The sequence below is a fragment of the Ipomoea triloba genome, chromosome 11 (assembly GCF_003576645.1).
Source record: "Ipomoea triloba cultivar NCNSP0323 chromosome 11, ASM357664v1".
NCBI lineage: Eukaryota > Viridiplantae > Streptophyta > Magnoliopsida > Solanales > Convolvulaceae > Ipomoea > Ipomoea triloba.
The window spans coordinates 14,793,458-14,811,972 of NC_044926.1; the positions used below are offsets into that span (position 1 = coordinate 14,793,458).

The window sequence follows — 18,515 nt, forward strand, 5'->3', positions numbered from 1 at the left end:
TCCAAATCTTGAAGATAAAATTTTCCTAAGTGAAAATTTAATTTTTGGTAACAAAAATTCTATCCAAAAGTAAATTTTTGGAATGAAGTTGGAGCCAAAATTTAATTTAATTTTGGGATAATAATTTAAAAATCCAAAATTAATTTTTGGAGGCAAAATTCGAATGAACTTGAAGGTCTAGTGTTCGAATCCTACTCTATGTGTGGAATTTATTTTAAACAAGGAGGAGATACCCTTGGGAGAAAAAATAGCGAAAATACAAATGAAAAATCCAAATCTTGAAGATAAAATTTTCCTAAGTGAAAATTTAATTTTTGGTAACAAAAATTCTATCCAAAAGTAAATTTTTGGAATGAAGTTGGAGCCAAAATTTAATTTAATTTTGGGATAATAATTTAAAAATCCAAAATTAATTTTTGGAGGCAAAATTCGAATTAAGCAAGTGAAGACCAACTTGGAGGTGCCGGTGAATTTTTCGGTGATATAATTCATGCTCAAGCAAGAGTCACCGGAGGAAATTATTTTGGAGATATCATCTTGACATATCAGAAGAAGAAAATTGCAAAGTCAAGTGTTCACACTTGAAAAGTCAAAATTGGAGGCCATCTTGATAAGGAAATTCAATTCAAGATCTGAGAGGACAATTGGACGAATGGGCTACCTACAATTTGAGAAATGACAAAGGCCAATTTTCAAATTCATCTGACAAAGGCAATGGAGAGCTTCAGAACAAGTTGGCAAATTATTTCAAGATTCAAAATGGACGATCAAGATTTGAAGATTTACAATGGGAAGATAGCTTCTTCAAGCTATGAATACCCATGCAAGACTTGAAGACAAGCACCTCTCTCACCTCTCTTAATCACTCATCTGCTTACGTATTTGAGATATCATTTGAAAGAAGAAAAATTGAGTGAGTGCCAAAAAGTGAGCTATCATTTCGAAAAAGAGAGAAGAAAAATTGAAGAGTGCAAGTATTGAGCTGATTAGAAAAATTCAAGCCTGAGAGAGAAGAAGAAAAATACTTCTTTGTAAAACCATATCTACTGTGAGTAGAAGAAAATGAGAGTAGCAGGTGCAGCTTGTGAAATCCGAGTTGAGTGCGAGGCACTCGAAAGGAGCGTGGCTTTGTGCGAGACGCTCGGGGGGAAAAGCTCAGGAGTATAGCATTGTGCGGCATACTCGGAGGAGTGCAACTTTGTGCAGGACACTCGGGATGACTAAGTGTAACTGGGTGCAAAACACTTGGTTGAGGAGCGTAGCTGGGTGCAAGACGCTCGTGAACGTAGCTGGGTGCAAGACGTTCGGGTTTGAGTGTGGCTGTATGCAAAGAGCATTCGGAGTAGCAGATGCTAGAAGAACACTGATCCACTATTTGTATATGGTGATTGAAGATAGTGGAAATCTTCCTTGGAGTGAAAGGAAGAAGTGGAGTAGGAGAATTACACCATCTCCGAACCACTATAAATCTCTCTGTCTTTTTACTTTACTTGCACCATATTTATTCTTGCATGCATATCCCGCACTAACCCACTAACTGATATATTCATCTGGGTCTTGCAAGTCATACGTGTGCATGCATAGCATTACATTGCATATTTTATTACAAGTCTTCATATTCAAAGTGCATGTACTAAACATTTCAATTTCCTAGAGCTTATTTACTATTCATGCACTATTCACACACTATTCCTTACTATTCACTCACTATTCACATTTATTTGTAAGGGATTCCTCCTCATTCATACAAACTCATTTACTATTCATTCTTTATTTGACATCTGGGTTTGCTTTTGCATGCGATATATCTCTTCATATCTGATCAAGTTATTTATAACACTTTACGTACTGTTATTCCGCTGCGAACTCTAAGTTGTTTATTTGCTTTATGCTTGCTACCTAGAGTTGAAATTACCGAAGTGTTATAATTTTTTTTGAATTTGTTGAAAAGTCTATTCACCCCCCCCCCCCCNAAGACCAACTTGGAGGTGCCGGTGAATTTTTCGGTGATATAATTCATGCTCAAGCAAGAGTCACCGGAGGAAATTATTTTGGAGATATCATCTTGACATATCAGAAGAAGAAAATTGCAAAGTCAAGTGTTCACACTTGAAAAGTCAAAATTGGAGGCCATCTTGATAAGGAAATTCAATTCAAGATCTGAGAGGACAATTGGACGAATGGGCTACCTACAATTTGAGAAATGACAAAGGCCAATTTTCAAATTCATCTGACAAAGGCAATGGAGAGCTTCAGAACAAGTTGGCAAATTATTTCAAGATTCAAAATGGACGATCAAGATTTGAAGATTTACAATGGGAAGATAGCTTCTTCAAGCTATGAATACCCATGCAAGACTTGAAGACAAGCACCTCTCTCACCTCTCTTAATCACTCATCTGCTTACGTATTTGAGATATCATTTGAAAGAAGAAAAATTGAGTGAGTGCCAAAAAGTGAGCTATCATTTCGAAAAAGAGAGAAGAAAAATTGAAGAGTGCAAGTATTGAGCTGATTAGAAAAATTCAAGCCTGAGAGAGAAGAAGAAAAATACTTCTTTGTAAAACCATATCTACTGTGAGTAGAAGAAAATGAGAGTAGCAGGTGCAGCTTGTGAAATCCGAGTTGAGTGCGAGGCACTCGAAAGGAGCGTGGCTTTGTGCGAGACGCTCGGGGGGAAAAGCTCAGGAGTATAGCATTGTGCGGCATACTCGGAGGAGTGCAACTTTGTGCAGGACACTCGGGATGACTAAGTGTAACTGGGTGCAAAACACTTGGTTGAGGAGCGTAGCTGGGTGCAAGACGCTCGTGAACGTAGCTGGGTGCAAGACGTTCGGGTTTGAGTGTGGCTGTATGCAAAGAGCATTCGGAGTAGCAGATGCTAGAAGAACACTGATCCACTATTTGTATATGGTGATTGAAGATAGTGGAAATCTTCCTTGGAGTGAAAGGAAGAAGTGGAGTAGGAGAATTACACCATCTCCGAACCACTATAAATCTCTCTGTCTTTTTACTTTACTTGCACCATATTTATTCTTGCATGCATATCCCGCACTAACCCACTAACTGATATATTCATCTGGGTCTTGCAAGTCATACGTGTGCATGCATAGCATTACATTGCATATTTTATTACAAGTCTTCATATTCAAAGTGCATGTACTAAACATTTCAATTTCCTAGAGCTTATTTACTATTCATGCACTATTCACACACTATTCCTTACTATTCACTCACTATTCACATTTATTTGTAAGGGATTCCTCCTCATTCATACAAACTCATTTACTATTCATTCTTTATTTGACATCTGGGTTTGCTTTTGCATGCGATATATCTCTTCATATCTGATCAAGTTATTTATAACACTTTACGTACTGTTATTCCGCTGCGAACTCTAAGTTGTTTATTTGCTTTATGCTTGCTACCTAGAGTTGAAATTACCGAAGTGTTATAATTTTTTTTGAATTTGTTGAAAAGTCTATTCACCCCCCCCCCCCTCTAGACTTTTCCCACCCTATCGGGACCAACAAAAATTACTAGTTTTTCACGCGCGTTGTGCAAATAGGATAATTTCCAATGTTTATTTTTAAAATAAATACTTCAAAGCATATCAATACAAGATTATATAGGAGATGTTCATGTATATGTAATTGAATGTTGAATTTGTTTATTTAAATCGGTAATTCAAAGTATATGAATGCAATATAATATATGCGAGGTTGATTATAATTGTCACTAAAATAAATATTTACAATTTTGTAAAAACGCTAATCTAAATACTTAGTCTAAAAATGATAGTATAAATAAATACTACTTTTGGTAATAAAAAATTTATACATTTTAAATCATATTATAAAGAAATACGATTTATCTTTAAAGTGAACATCTGTGATGTAGTCCAAAAAATATTACGGGTAGTTTCTCGCTTCAATTTATTGAGCTATTTGAATGTTTTCTTAGTCAACAAATCTTCCCCAACTAATTAGTATGATTGGCTTCAAATTGTTTTTTTTTTTGTTTAAAATTTTTTCCTATGTTATTAATAGAATACTTGATAAATAAATATATAACATTATTTTGTATTATAACTTTGATATAGAGTATTTAATTACAACATAGTGTAAAAAAAAAAGGAAATGAATAATGTAGTGAATATAATTAATTAATAAATTTGAATGTAAAGAATCTTTGTATTGTAGAAAATAAAGACAATATAACTAATGAAATTATATCTCTTTTTAAATTTTTTTATAATGAATAATTTTTATTATAGAAAATAGAGACAATATAACTAATGAGATTATATCTCTTTTTAAATTTTTTGATAATTAATTTTTAAATGCATATGTATTTTTTTTTATTGTAGCTACTAATTTATTTAATAATTTAATAAGAGTAATAGAGTAGGGTACTTACTTTTCAATAATATACTCTAACATATTTGTAGTATATATTTAACAATTATGTCAATTAATTAGGATGGGGTTCGAACCTAAGACGTTTCTTATAGAAATTAATGGGTAAGTTAAAAGTTAACAGAATATTCCGTTACTAGAATTTATACTAATGGAATGTGGGACTATTTAAGGGAAGAAAATAATATAATAGGGGGTAAAGAAAAATCAATAAAAATTACTAAAATCATATATATATATATATATATATATATATATATATATATATATATATATATATAACCCTAACTTTATTGACTCTTATTAATATTGTAGATAGATAATATATTATGAATTTAAATAAAAAATTTTAAAAATAAAAATATATTAAAATGTACAATATAATAATATAGTTAAATTTTCATATACTTAGTCAAGTATCTATTATCATAGCATACAAAATTAAAATTAAAATTAAAATTTTGTATGATTAATATAATCACTAATCATGTACATATTTAGATAAATTTATAGAGAAAAATGTACATAATTAAATTGAATTATTCCAAATCGTATTTCATATATATTATAATTCTAACAATATGAATAATAACTAAGAAAATTATACTTAGAAATTAACTCTGATCAAACGTATTTTCTTATATGATTGTGTAATACAATGTATATACAAATAATATTTATTAATATGTATGTATGCAAATTCTATAATATAATTTCTGTAATTATAATTTATATTGACATATTATAATTAAAATAAATAAATTTAGAAAATAAAAAAATAGCATTTTAATTTTGTATGATTTTTTTTGAGTACTACTGACTCTATTACAATGTAGTATCTATTCATCCACTCCCATCATCCATGTGAGAGTGTAAATCGGGACACCAGGTGCCACTAGACCACAAGGTCTTTGGTATTTTGTATGATTGATATAGTGCAAAAATATATGTATGTATGCATTTTTAAAAATATAAATATGTATGAACACATATTTTGTTAATTTTATAAATTTATTTTAATTATATTTTATATTTCATTAATTATAATTAAGAAAATTACATTTACAAATTAAAAGAATTTAATTTTTAAATTTATATTGATTAATATAGTTCCTAACTATATTACATATTTAGACAAATTTTTAAATATTTTTTATTTTTTAATTAAGAGTGTGAGTTTAGACATTTTTTAAAATAAATTTTTAATAAGTAACCACTGTAGCAATTAACGTGTATAATTATGCCAGTAATCACAATTCTATAAAAAAAAAAAAAGGTGCATATATTTTCATATTGTACAAAATACTATTAATATAATATATGTCTACATATATGGATAAAAAGAGGAGTTGATAATTTTTTTTATTATATAGATACTGATAAATATTATGTAATTTGTTTTATGAAAAAACATTCTTATTTTAAAATTTTACATTGATATATGAGTTTTGTTTCAGAATCTACTTTGGTTATATTTTAAAGTTGAGTTAATTTCAGAAATGGTCCTTTGACTATTAACTTTTACCAATTTTTGTCCTCAACTTTTAATTTGACCAAAGTTGGTCCCTTAACTATTGATTTTGTACCAATTTTGGTCCTTCTGTTAAATCTAGGTTAAATAGGTGTTAAAATTAAGGGCAAAAATGTAAAACCGAATACTTGAGCCTTTAATATATTATTGCAATGTAATATATACTCCGTAATTTTATTTTTTTTCTAAATTCTTTAATTGGGTGTTGAGTGTTATTGTATGTTTTATTATTGTATTAGGTGTTTTTTAGTTTTTTTTTTTTTTGCTTTATTCTATGTTAATATTTTACTGTTTTAATTTGCCTTTTTCTGGTTGAAAATTTGGTAATCAAAGTGATGGATGAGTTGTACTATAAAGCAAAAAAACAAAAAACAACTAATACAACAATAAAATATATAATAAAAATGATTACGGAGTATATATTACATTGCAATAATATATAAAAGGCTCAAATAATTGGTTTTACATTTTTGCCCTCAATTTTAACACCTATTTAACATAGATTTAACAGAATAATCAAAATTGGTACAAAATCAATAGTTAAGGGACCAACTTTGGTCATATTAAAAGTCAAGGACAAAAAATTGATAAAAGTCAATAGTCGAATAACCATTTCTGAAATTAACTCTTTAAAGTTTGAGTAACACTTGTGTGAGACTGTCTCACGGATCATATCTTTGATTAATGGCTCAAATAATTGATTAATGTGTCGGATCTTTGACCTTGTTAATTAAATATCCGACCCATCCCATAGATTGAGACCCATGAGACAGTCTCACAGAAGTTTTTGTCTTATACTTTTGTTTGTTATCATAAATAGTAAATAGATGTCTAGAACTATTTAATTTTGTTTCTAAATATTTTCCAACCCATAAATGTAGCACAATCGAAACATCTATAGATGATCATTTAAATAATAGGTCCATAATACTATAATAGACTTTGTGGTTCAATATTTGTAGATCTATGATATGTTTTTAACTAACTTATTAAAAGTTTATTTCTTTTAGTTCTATTATATCTTATTCTTCTCCATTTTAAATTGATAGATCCTGAGATGATGCATCATTCTTAATGACAGAGTAATTGGGCAACACCTGACCCACAAGCATTGACCAAAGAAGACAAACAGTCACCAGTTATGCAAAGTCTACACATTGATGAGAGGATAATTACTCCAATGGCTCTCCATTACTACGACCCAGCACTCAATGTATGCTCACCATTACTAGCACTCAATGTATGCTCGCCATTACTAGGAGTCCGTTACACTCACCAGAGGAAGAGCCGTTGCAGACATAGGCCCTGTTTGGTAAATAATTAGCCTATCAGCCAATTTTAGCTTATTTGACCACTATTAGTTGTTTGGTTAATAAGCTTTTTGTAACTCTAAAATGCTAAAATTCAAAAGGCTACTCAAAGCAGCTTTTTCAATTAGCTTTTTGAAAAAAAGAAATTATACCAAACAACTATCAGCTAACAGCTAATTTATCAAACAACTTTCTACAATCAGCTAATATTATCAACAAATCATACCTTCTAACCCAAACAGCCAACCCAATCAGCCAACAACCATTTACCAAACAGGGCCATAGTATAAGTAGCACACTTGTGGTAGAGGATGGGGACTTTGTTTATAATACGCAACATTACTGTACTGAACTCACTATTGTACTCTTGATACATTGAGATTAATAATACAAAATATATCGGTAACATTCTTACCGTCATTGGTGCTCTTGTTGAGAGTTGAGGCCAAATCTCTGGCAAGGCTCTACACATAACAACAATTTCAGTTTATCAGTAGAGATGGTTGGATCACGATCTAGCGATTCCCACAATTCTCATCACGAGAATCGTAGCAACACCGGTGGTGGTCACGATGATAGTCATCACCAACAACACAACAACAATCACAATGGAGGGCAGCAAGTGCCCAAAGCAAAGGAACCACCTATGAACCCCCAGGCGGCGGCCCGGGTCATTCAGCAAGCAGCGACAACCCTAGCCTAGTTGGGGGCGGAGATTCAAGGTCAACTGCCCCAGGCATCCGCACAAAAGGAGGAAATAGAGGAACAAAGGACCCAACGTCTATGTAGTGGTGCAACTCGTTGAGCGGTCGTATCTATGCCCGTCATGGGACGGTGGGGTGAAAAAGGTTGCTATCCAGCCAAGGTTGTGGGCACAACCGAAGACCAAAATGACCAAGCGTCCACATCAAGGTGAGCAGTCGCACCGGATGGAAGGGATGAGTGAGTCTGGGGGACCAACTCCGTGTCAGTCCACGACGCTTAAGCAAACCCCAAACATGCAGAAGGAAGTGGTGCAAAAACTTCAAAAACAAATAGAAGAGCTAGAGAAGAGGGTAGAAGTAAGAGAACATTCACCAGAACTTGAGGTGAGGATGGCCGCTCCATTTTCTCCTAGTATAATGGATGCGCCCCTCCCAAGAGATTTTAGGTTGTTCACTATCAAGGCCTACACCGGATTTCTGACCCGCGTGTCCACATGGCAAGGTACAAGGCAGCCATGGTAATGACCGGGACAGGCGACGCCATAATGTGCAGAGCGTTTTTGTCCACATTGGATGGAACCGCCCAAGATTGGTTCAACATGATTCCGGATGGTTCGATCCAGAACTTTGCAGAGTTATCCAAAAATTTCTTGACTTATTTCTCCGGGCATATACAAAAGAAGAAACTGTTTTCACATCTCTATGGAGTAAAGCAGGACAGGGGCGAAAGCTTAAGAAATTTCTTAAGCAAATGGAAGACGGAAGTCAACAATGTGTGCAACTTCGATTCTAAGGTGGCAATCCTCATGTTCATCCAAGCATTGAGGTCAAGAAATTTTCATAGACAGCTAAACACTCACCATCCACGCTCCTATGAGAAGCTAATGAGGAAATCAAACCGCTATGCCGAGGCCAAGGAGGCCGATAGAAAGAAGAAAGATGAGGAAGAGGGCAGGAGGAGTGTGCGATCTCATAAAGTTGGCCCGACCAACCAGGCACCACGCCCAAACCAATCATCCACAATGAAGGGGAGGGATCACGAGCGGCCTCGTCTTGCCCCACTACGACATTTAACACCGCTTACTCATATAGTTAACATGATTTTAAGTCACACTGAGGAAATTAGAATGTACATTTTTCCCTTAGAGTGCATGACAATTTCTCCGAGTGAGGACCAAATCAAATACTGTCAGTTCCACCAACAGGTTGGTCATGACACTAACGAGTGTCACACTTTAAAATGGCAAATAGAGGAACTAGTGTAGAGCAGGTACTTTACGGAGTTTGTTAAGTATCCATGACAGTACCAACATCAACAAAGCCTATCTGGAAATGTGTGGCGAAAGGAAGAGGACCCCGAACCATCCACTTCCAACGCCAAGAAGAGAAGATGTGACCAGGCCATGAAAGAAAGGGACAATGGAACATAGGAGGAGCCCGCGCAACTCAAAAAACATGTCATTCGCTGATGATCCGTCCCGATTATATATATAAAAGAACTCTATTCCCTTAGGGCCGGCACGAGATCTGATCTCGCTAGCTACCTGACGGGAGAGCTGACCTTTGACTGAGCCTATGGCTGGTCGAAGTGAGCTCGCACATAGAGCCCCCAAAAAACAAACAAACAAAAAAAAAAACAAAAACAAAAAAAAATTATATGGCCGAGGTCATGCCTCGGCAAAAAAATTGGCCTAGGTCCCGCACCTCGGCCACAATTCTCTTACTGTTCGATAAAAAAGTTTGAAGAAGAAGTGGATTCAGGATCAACGGAGGCGGTAAAAAGCAGAAAGATTACCCTCAACCACTCTCGCTGGCTAGGGAGTGAGGGGACTGGTGACAGAATAATTGGGCAACAGCACCCCGACCCACAAGCATTGACCCAAAGAAGACAAACGGTCATCAGTTATGCAAAGTCTATACATTGATGAGTGGATAATTACTCCAACGGTTCTCCATTACTACGACCCATCACTCAATGTATGCTCATCATTACTAGCACTCAATGTATGCTTGCCATTACTAGGAGTCCGTTACACTCACCAGAGGAAGAGCCGTTGCAGCCATAGTATAAGTAACACACTTGTGGTAGAAGATGGGGACTTTGTTTATAATACGCAACATTACTGTACTGAACTCACTATTGTACTCTTGATACATTAAAAAATATATATAACAAAAATCAAAATAATATGAACCATTTATTTAAGTAAAAGTTATCACAAACATTTTTTTCTTTCCGTTAGAACCTAACTTTATTGAGTCTTATTAATATTGTAGATAGATGTAGGATAATATATATATATATATATATATATATAAAATATTAATCAAAACCCTTATTGACTTATACCCCAAGTTAACCTTATCAGCAGTCACAATCGCCTCCCCAGCCCCCATCTGCGCCCTCCAGCCCCCATCTCCGCCCTCACAGCCTCACAGCCTCACAGCCTCACTCCCTCACTCTCAGTCCTTCACCATCCTAGACTCCCTCACCGGCTCACCGTCACGATCCCGGACTTCGCCTCTACCTCTCTGGTCTCTGCCGTCTCTGACTCTTTGGTGTCTACCGTCTCTGTAAACACGCAGCCACGCCTCTCTGTCGCTGACTCGCTGTCTCAGCCTCCCAGGCTTGCTGTCACGCCGTCGCCTTCCCAGTGGACGAGATTTACAACTATAAGTATGAATAAACAAAACTTTGTGTGTGTTTCACTATTTCCCTTCCAGTTAACTAGTGGACCAGTGGGAGTTTCCCTTTCAAATCTGTGTTTTTGTTTCAATATTCTGCAATATTAGGTATTTAGGTTTCAATATTTAATTTCTGCAATATTAGTTTTCTCTATTTAATTTATGAATCCCTCTATTAATTTCTGCAAGCAAAGGGTACTCATGGTGGTTCCAGAACTGCAGCATTTCCATTATTTTCTAAACTCATTGGAGAGCAATTATATTATATTGATGCAGAAGATATAGAAGTATGTCATATTGTGGCTTGTGATGTGTATTGAGTGTATATACCATTGTACAGTGTACAATATTCAGAGATTTCACTATATCTTATGAGTTCTTAGAGATTTCAATAGCTCTCTTAGGCTAATTTAATTTCCTGAGTCATTTAAACAGACTGATAATGATTACCTTAATGAAGGAAAAGGCCAGTAAAAAGATGTTGGTTCAACTGCATCAACCCCTTATTATTTAAAAAAAAGGGGCGGGGATAACCCGATTCCCTGCCCCCCATTCCCTGCCCTCGCCCTGCCCCGTTGCCATAAGACTAGTTTCTTGTAATTATTTTTAGCATTTGCATATCCTTTTTATTATTTATTTTTTCAGTCTGATTTATTAGAATATGTTAATAGTATAGTATAACATATATAACCTAACTCTAACCCTCACCTTTGACTGCCGCTCCCTCACTCTCTTGCTTTTTTGCTTCCGACCAAGTGAGCAGCACCAGAAGGCTTCCGTGAGAGGTTGGCAAGTTTGGCAAGCTCAACTCCTTGGAATCTTAGGTATGCGCTGTTCATTCTGATTCTTAAATCTTGATCCTCTTTTCCTCCATTTTAACTGGGCTACTTCGTTGAATTGCTGTTTCTCTTTGCTAGGTTTTTTTTTTTTTTTTTTTTTTTTGAGTGCTGTAGAATGTTTCCTTAAGTTTGCTCCATGTCTTGTTCCAAAGCCGCTACTCTGTGTTTTATAGATCCTGTAGCTTCTCTTTCTTTTTCTGTCCAGATTTCTGGTATGTATATCTGTATATACACACTCATGACGGTTCATTCCTGAATTGCAGATCAAACCATAAGAAAATGCTTGACATAAATCTATTCCGAGAAGACAAGGGCCACAACCCTGAAGTCATCCGAGAATCTCAACGTCGGCGGTCTGCTAACGTTGATATTGTCGACGAGGTCATTGAGCTTGACAAAGTGTGGCGTCAGCGTATGTAACTTTGACTCCCTTGCTCACTAATTTTCATTTAGTCCCTAAAATGTACTGCTTAGTAACTTCTAATACGACTTGAATGTTGGTGATGTTATATAGGTCAATTTGAGCTCGATAATTTGCGTAAAGAATTTAACAAGATCAACAAAGAAGTGGCCAAGCTGAAGATAGTAAGTCTGCCTAATATTTGCTCAATTATTTCCTACAACACTTTACACAGTTCTCTGTGGATGTGCCATCTTTTCTTTTTTATTTTCAGAGACTTGGATATTTTATTTAAAGATTTGTAGCTAGGCTTTGAGATTAGCTATGACAGATGGCATTGATGTTATGTTAGTGTTTGGTTTCACTGTGATGCATATTTGACTTGATAGCATTAGTGGAGGGAAAAAATTATATGCTAAAATCTAAAGTCTTCTGTTCTAAGGCCTTTATTATGACAATGTAATCTCACTTTTGTAAAAATCAGCGTAGGCGCCAATGTTTCAGAAGACACTAGGGGCTAGTCGGACGCCTAGGCAGACTACTATTTTTTTTTTTTTTTTTAAAAAAAAAAACGGTGGCAGCAGTGGCAGTAAGGCAGTTTCCATTTAACATATGGCATATGTATTAACATACTTAGGCAAATTGGGTTAATTGGCAAAGGCTATAGTGCAATAATAAGGTGAAGTTAATACGCCACTAACGAACTTAATACTAAGGCAAAGTTAATACCGGCGATGACGAGAAGTTGGAGAAGACACACAGGTGGCACGAATGCGCAGAGGAAATGGAGGACAAGCAAGCAACGGTTGGTCCAGCTTGAGAAGGAGCAAGTGACACTGGAGTGGAGCTTTGCATTTGTTGGAGAAGGAGCGGAGCTGCGAAGAAGCTTTGTTTTTTTTTTTTTTTTTTCCTACTTTCCCAGGGTTAGGGATTCTTGGTTAGTTTGGGAAATTGTTTTTTTTTTTGCCAGGCCGAGGCATCGAGTTGGCCGAGTCGGGCACCTAATTGGCTGGCCAACTAAATGGCGCCTAGGGGTGAAATCCCATAGGCCTAGGGGCGCAGTGCCTAGGAGGCTGCGTAGGTTGATTTTTACGACATTGTTACGCTTTGGCCCCCTTAGGCCAAGGGGATTTTACCCTTGGGCAGACATTAGTCAGCCGGCCTAGGCACCCAAGTTTGCCAACTCGGTGCTTGAGTCAGCCAACTCAGCCGAGTGTTTTTGTAGTGTGCAATGTGTACACTGCTGTGTTTTTCTTGTTATTGTTTAATCTACTTATGCACTCTACCCTATATTAGTGACTTTTAAAAACAGATTGTTTTATGATACTAAATTTTGGCTGTAAATCTGCTTAAGTAGTAAGTTAAAAAATTCAATAATATTGGTTAAAGTGAAATTACTTCATCTTTCAAGGTAGGAAGAATATGGTGCTAAGATCTTACCTGCTATAACTTGACTACTTGGTTTTTGATTTGAGGAATAATACTAGAATATAAATGGTAAGTTTAAAAATATGATCCTTTGCTATTTTTGTGATTTTATTACTGAGTAGGTTGAGATTTCCTTGCTTTATTCTTTTTTTTTTTTCTTTCTTTCTTTTTCTTTTTTCTTTCCTTTGTTTTTTTAAGGTTCTATAGAACTACTTTTTTTAATGTAATTTTCCTAGAGTGAGATGTGTTTCCAATGTTTGATTTCTCCAAGACTGAATTATGCAATTTGATTTGATAAAGGCCAAACAAGATGCAAGTGGGTTAATTAAGAATACCGAGGAGAACAAGAAATTGACTGCAAAAAAGGAAGAAGAAGTGCAGGAGGCCCGAGCAGCATTGTATAAAAGGTTGGAAGTTATTGGAAACCTTGTACATGACTCAGTTCCAGTTAGTGATAATGAGGTGTGTTAGTATCATTGTACTTTATTTATTGTTTCATTCATCAAAAGTCTTTTCCCTCATTTTATGTTAACATGAATTTCCAGGACAATAATGCTATCATTCGTCAATGGGGTGATAAGAGAACTGAATCAGGGCTTAAAAACCATGTTGAGCTTGTCAAGCTTCTTGGGATTGCAGATTTGGACAAGGGTATTTCTCTTCCTATTTGTAGCATCTAGGGTCCACATAATTTTTTACAAACTTGACATTAATTATTGCCCAAGTTATCTGTTTAATTGAGTCTTGGGATGATGGGATGAATAATGCTATGTGTACTTTTGCTTATCTGTCTTTGTCTCTTAGTATTTTTATCTTTCCTTATTTAAATTCAATCTCCATTCTTTTAATTCCACTATCTTTCCCATGTCTTATTTGTTTCTTCATTCTCTGCTAATTTGCATGTATTTTACATATTTAGGTGCAAAAATTGCTGGAGGTAGAGGCTACTATCTGAAAGATGCTGGCGTTGATCTGAACCAAGCACTAATCATGTTTGCCCTTGATTTTTTGAGAAAAAAGGGATACTCTCGATTGCAAACTCCTTTCTTCATGAGGCAAGATATCATGGGAAAATGTGCTCAACTAGCACAATTTGATGAGGAACTCTACAAGGTAACTCCCCTGATGTTTCAATAAACATGGCTTCTTGAAGTCTTGATTTCTGCAGTGTTGTTCAAACATTTCAAATTGAAGTTCAATGGAAAAAGTCTTTGAAGGTGGGTTTAGTTTGTGAAGGGCTTCTCCGTGGTTGAACTTGGTGTATCTCCATTTTTAAAATTTTCTTTTTCTTAAGTTTTGATGAAATCTAATATCTAACTGATTGAGTTATCTGTTTTCTAATAGGTAACTGGCGAGGGAGATGACAAATATCTAATTGCGACATCTGAACAGCCTCTGTGTGCTTATCATATGGATGATTGGATTCATCCCTCAGAGCTACCATTAAGGTATTGACTACTTTTGTGGACCTGGTACTAAAACCTTTAAAACAATTATTTCATTACTGGATGCAAATAGTTTCTTTCACCTTTTTTCCCTACTATTTGTTAGATATGCAGGATATTCGACTTGCTTTCGTAAAGAAGCTGGTTCTCATGGCCGTGACACTCTTGGGATTTTTCGTGTTCATCAATTTGAAAAAGTTGAGCAATTTTGTATGACTAGCCCAAATGGCAATGACTCCTGGGACATGCATGAGGAGATGATGAATAACTCTGAGGAATTTTTCCAGCAGGTCATAACTTTCATGGAATACTGCATGTTTCTTGCAATGTTATATTGTTATTTGTTTTAATTGCTACTTTTTATATGCCTAGGCATCTGAAAGGTTGTACTTTAATTTATTTATTGTTTGACTGATGATTGCTGGTGGAAAGGAAATAGTCTACAATGCTCCTGATAGGATGTTAGAAATCTACATCCTAATTTTGGCATATTGGTTGGCCTATGCACAGAAGCTCCAGTATATCACTAAACTATTTTCAACCAACTTTCTGTGCATATTCTGTATACACTTTTATCACCATCTCCAATTTGACAGGAAGGTTTAACCTTTAATAAATTGAAGAATTCAAAGTGAAACAATGAAAATGACGCTGCTTCTCCACTATACATCCATTTCTTTCTTGTTGTCTTTGCCACTATGCATTCAGTTCCTTTTTGTTAGCTGCATAATCTTATCTTATATATATATATATATATATATATATGTAAGTACTCTTAGATGAGAGTTGCTCTCCTCTTCTCTGTGCTGCTGAATATGAAGGGAAAGGCTACAAGATTGCAAATTGTGCCATGAACCCAAGCCCATGTTGCGTGATATGCCCCTTGTAGTATAGCATGCTGCTGTCACATAACATGCTGTGCCAGAAAGCATAGTTATTCCAAATGCTATAATTTAGCTTGTTTGTAATGCCTAACCATGAAATAAGATGTATTTCACCAGAGTGTTTAATGCCTGACCTTTTTCTTTATTATTATATTTTTTCTTTATTCTTTACTTATTAGGGAAAGATAGGAACAATTCTATAGTTGTTTCATAGCACTTTACATGAAATATGCATTTTATACCTTGACTGTGAAGGTAGTCTGAAGTTACATGGCATTTTTATATTGTAGAAGCCTAACATAATATTAAGTCAATAAGTCTTCAGAAACATGGTCTCTGCTTTATTTTTGTGACTGAAAGTGTCATTTTTGTATGATACATGGCAATTGTTTGAAATAATATTTGTTTTTCTTTAATGTGGCATTTGTTTTTGTTTTTGTTTTTCTTTTAATAAATATAATTGAAGTTCAAAGTATCGTTTTTGGGTGCAGCTAAAGATTCCCTATCATGTTGTTTCAATTGTTTCTGGTGCATTAAACGATGCTGCTGCAAAAAAGTATGATTTAGAAGGCTGGTTCCCTGCCTCTGCCACACACAGAGAACTTGTTTCATGCTCAAACTGCACGGATTACCAATCAAGAAGATTGGAAATTCGGTATGGGCAGAAAAAGGTGGGATTTGCTTCCTCTATTTTTTGTTGTGAAATGATCTCCTTAAAAATACTCTTTTGAGATTACCTATATAAAATATTTAAATGTTACTCCATACTACATGTTACTATTTGTGGGGGATGAAATTCATTCAATGGTGACTGTTGGGTTGGTGTACAAAATTTGCTCTTAAATACGGAGTATGAGGTATGACTGTGATGGTTAGGTTTTTCTTACCTTTCTCCTTGTCATCATTGCTGACACAGGGAAATGACCAATCGGCGAAACAATATGTTCATTTATTGAACTCTACTTTGACAGCTACAGAGAGGACTCTCTGCTGTATCCTCGAGAATTACCAGAAGGAGGATGGGGTGGAGGTCCCCGAAGTATTGCAACCTTACATGGGTGGAGTGACATTCCTTCCGTTCAAGAGTGTCCCAACTGGTAAAGATAAAAAATCCAAATGAGCATTTACTTTCTAACGTCTTCAAACGAGAAACAAGGCTTTATGGAAACACTACATCAAGCTGTAGCTTGGTTTTAGAAAATATAACTTAAGAATGATTGTTTGTGATCCAATGCCCCTTGAGACTGATGTGAGAAGCTGTCGTTTCACAGTAATGGCTTACTGCAGAAATGTTTCAGATACATATACTACTGTTCTACCTGATGCTGTGGTAATGGGGCTTTTTATGTTTTTTAAAAAAATTGTTTTTTATTGCTGCATTTATAAAGCAAAAATCATTGAATTATCTACTGACATGGTTACTCGTTTGATTTTTCTTTCCTTCTCCTTTGTGCTAGACTTTGATCCACATTAATTCCACTTGCAAGTGTATTGTGAATATGGCATTTCGCTTGTTGTATATAAAATATTATATCACAAAGTTAGCTAGCTAATATATTTATGTTTGTATTAAATGACCCTAATATTTACTGTAGAAATGTGTAGTTAATTTCTTGTGTTTTTATTCTTGACTAGTAATGCATATTTTATGTTTTTATTTTGTGGATGGATTATAGATTTTATATTAAATTTAAATTTGCGGTATTAATGAAAAATTAAAAATTGCGGGACAGGAATTCCTTGTCTTTGCAAAATCCCCCGAGATGGATACGGGGAGCGATTATATTCCCAACTCAAGCGTAAAAATTGGGGTGGGAATCTCTTTTGCCCTTGCCCTACCCCTTATTATTTCTTAGACTAGACTAGAATATATGGAAGAAGTAATGAAAGGAAGTAACAAAAAAAAAAAAAGGATAGCAAAATTATAATTGTAGTGAAAACATAAGTCAAAATCAAAATAATCAAAGCACAACACTTTTGGTTAACGTATTTTTAAGTCTATGTATTATAATGTTTTATCAAACTGTCTTTATATTTTAATTTGGTACCATTAAAGACAACAATTAATGATGTTAATAACGCCGTTAATTTAATTGATGACATTATATATGTCACATTATTTATATATGTTACATTATGATATTTACATTCCGACTAAAATATTGGTTTATAAATATTTAAAATTAATTATTTATATCAGTAATATATTATATTAATATTTTCAAAATAAATAATAATTACATATATGTATTTATACTACTAATATATTATATTAATATGTTCAAAATAAAATATAAAAAAATATCCACTACCACTTTAATATACACTTATCTTATCATTTTATTGCAAAGTATGATTAAATAGCATTGCAAAATGAGATGTCTTATCATTTTATTGCAAAGTATGACTAAATAGCGTTGCAAAATGAGATGTGTAGAAAATTTTATTTGGATTAAAAATTTAAATAAGAAAAAGAATGTATTGATATGAAAAATAATCACTTATGTTTATAAAAATTAATAATGAAGATTTAATTTTAATATTTTAATTTATTTAGATTTTAAATTTTTTAACAATTAACATTTTTAAATTTTGTATTAAAATACATGTGACTTAATTTATTCAAATAAATAAATTTACATTTGCAATACATAAATAAAATTTTATGGTAAAATCCCATATGAGACCGTGAGACGAGTTGTGTTTTTTAAAGAATTACACTTTCTTTCATAAGTGTTATAATTTTCCTCATAATTAACTCTTCAACTTCTATTATTACAAATTTAATTTAAAAGTATTACATTTTTCATTAAAAGTATTACATTATTACGTTTTCTCTCATAAATAACAATCAACCAATTTTCTCTTATTA

General features: G+C 34.2%; 1 protein-coding gene across 2 annotated transcripts; it reads left to right on the top strand.

The window, feature by feature from the left end:
• Window positions 1-10,340: 10,340 nt before the first annotated feature.
• On the top strand, window positions 10,341-17,141 carry LOC115997107 (serine--tRNA ligase-like). Of its 2 annotated transcripts, none has more exons than XM_031236596.1 (11): window positions 10,341-10,639; window positions 11,404-11,471; window positions 11,750-11,898; window positions 12,001-12,071; window positions 13,615-13,776; window positions 13,860-13,965; window positions 14,234-14,427; window positions 14,659-14,762; window positions 14,866-15,049; window positions 16,135-16,314; window positions 16,560-17,141. In XM_031236596.1, the coding sequence occupies exons 3-11, from the start codon at window positions 11,766-11,768 to the stop codon at window positions 16,761-16,763; spliced, it is 1,338 nt and encodes a 445-aa protein (XP_031092456.1). In that variant the 5' UTR covers window positions 10,341-10,639; window positions 11,404-11,471; window positions 11,750-11,765; the 3' UTR covers window positions 16,764-17,141. The 2 variants fall into 2 exon arrangements, with proteins under 2 accessions (XP_031092456.1, XP_031092455.1); XM_031236595.1 differs by having other exon boundaries at window positions 11,411-11,471.
• Window positions 17,142-18,515: the final 1,374 nt, after the last annotated feature.

Excerpts from the sequence above, each read along its gene's own strand:
- LOC115997107 (XM_031236596.1), top strand. The coding sequence starts at position 11,766 with ATGCTTGACATAAATCTATTCCGAGAAGACAAGGGCCACAACCCTGAA. Across the intron at positions 13,966-14,233 it reads GATTGCAGATTTGGACAAGG|GTGCAAAAATTGCTGGAGGT; the intron begins GTATTTCTCTTC and ends TTACATATTTAG. Across the intron at positions 14,763-14,865 it reads CCCTCAGAGCTACCATTAAG|ATATGCAGGATATTCGACTT; the intron begins GTATTGACTACT and ends ACTATTTGTTAG.